At 67.3% G+C, this 1,689-nt stretch overlaps 1 protein-coding gene across 1 annotated transcript in view; it reads left to right on the top strand.

Annotated features, from left to right (window-relative positions):
• The first annotated feature begins 319 nt into the window (after nt 1–319).
• Nucleotides 320–1,689, top strand: part of H696_02069 (hypothetical protein) — a 2,702-nt gene continuing 1,332 nt past the window's right edge. The window contains exons 1-2 of the mRNA XM_009495967.1: nt 320–422; nt 577–1,602. Of these exons, the coding sequence (XP_009494242.1) occupies nt 597–1,602 (1,006 nt within the window). The 5' untranslated portion in view covers nt 320–422; nt 577–596. The remainder of the gene's footprint in view (nt 423–576; nt 1,603–1,689) is intronic.

Below are 1,689 nucleotides of genomic sequence, written 5' to 3' on the forward strand. Positions count from 1 at the left end.
GGGGGGGGGGGGGGAGGGACGTGGGCCGGACAGACCGGGGCCCGGGGCGCTGGGGCGCGTCCGTCCGCACAGGCTCGCAGAGCCGTTGCCGCGCAAGTGCGAGGGGTGGCCGCCATCTCCCCACCCACCCCTGGGGTCCCCCTGGGACCTCCCCCCTCGGCCGCCCCTCGGGCGCGCGGGGTACGTGTGTCCGCCGGCCTGCACGGGCGCGCGTGTGTGTGTGTGTGTGTGTGTGTGTGTGTGTGTGTGTGTGTGTGTGCGCGGTGGGGAAACACATATGAGTGTTTGCCTCACCCCTCGGGGGGTCGCCGGTGCCGGGGGCTATTTGGGCGGGCGGTCCGGCGGCCCGCGGCGCCCCAAGCCCGGGACAGAGAGAATCTGTTTTTCGATTGCGAGTCCCCTCCCTTCAATAACAGAGACTGGTACTTCCTCCTCCCGCCGCCCCCCCCCCTCCTTCCTGCTCCTGTGCCCACCCCCCTGCCCCTGCCCCTGCTTGCGCTTCTTCGCCTCCCCGACACCCTTGGCATTGCCGTCCCCACACCGCCTAACCTCGCCCCCGCCACACCCCCCCATCAGGCCTCATCATCGTCATCGTCATGATCGTCGCCACCCGCCCCCTGCGCTCCCTCTTCCTCACCCTCCTGGCCCTGCTGGCCCTCTTCGGTGCGGCGGCCCGGGCCTTCGAGGCTCGCGACCTCGGCACCGAGGACTTCGAGATCTCGGACGTCTACCAGCATGGTGACATGGACAAGCCCGAGGAGTTCGGCCACCTGGACATCCGCCGGGTGCTGAAGCGCGTGGCCCAGCTCCGCGCCGCCGGCCAGCATGTTCCCCGCGGTGACGCCGAGATCGCCGACCGCATGGACGAGTTCCGCTACTCCGGCCTGCGCAAGGTGTCCCACCCGACCGCCACCGAGGAGTTCCCCGAGTACTACGTCGACACCATCCTGGACATCGAGCCGGAGGAGGCCAACACCATGTCCCTGCCCAATGTCAAGGACAAGGCCACCGTCCTGGAGCTGGCCAAGATGACCAGCAACGCCTACTACAGCTCCTCCGAGTCCAAGGAGTGGTACACCCTGCCGACCTATGGCAAGCCGGCCATGAGCTTCGGCTGGAGTGGCAACGCCCTGCGCGGGTATGTCTACACCAATGCCAGCAAGTCGGTGGCGGTCATCGACTTCAAGGGCACCTCCCTGTCCTTCCTCGGCATCGGCGGCCCCACTTCGGCCAATGACAAGATCATCGACAACCGCATGTTCAGCTGCTGCTGCGCCCGCGTGTCCTCCGGCTGGAAGACCGTCTGCGACTGCTACCGTGGCAACGGCAGCGACAACAAGTGCAGCAACTCCTGCCTGCGCAGCGCCATGCAGAACGACTCGCTCTCCTACTACAAGGCCGCCCTCAACATCTACAACCAGGTCCGCTCCAAGTACCCCAAGGCCACGGTCTGGTTCACCGGCCACTCGCTCGGTGGCTCCCTGGCCTCGCTGCTCTCGGTGAAGACCGGCTACCCGGCCGTCCCGTACCATGCCCCGGGTGAGCTCCTGTATGGCCAGCGCCTGGGCCTGCCCATCAACACCGGCAACATGGGCGCCTACAGTGCGTCTCCTCGATGTGTCTTCCTGGTGCCTCTTGCTCCTCTCTCTCTCTCCTTCCTTGTCTGACTCGGCTGTTTCCCCCCCCCCC

The sequence above is a fragment of the Fonticula alba genome (assembly GCF_000388065.1).
Source record: "Fonticula alba strain ATCC 38817 unplaced genomic scaffold supercont2.3, whole genome shotgun sequence".
NCBI lineage: Eukaryota > Rotosphaerida > Fonticulaceae > Fonticula > Fonticula alba.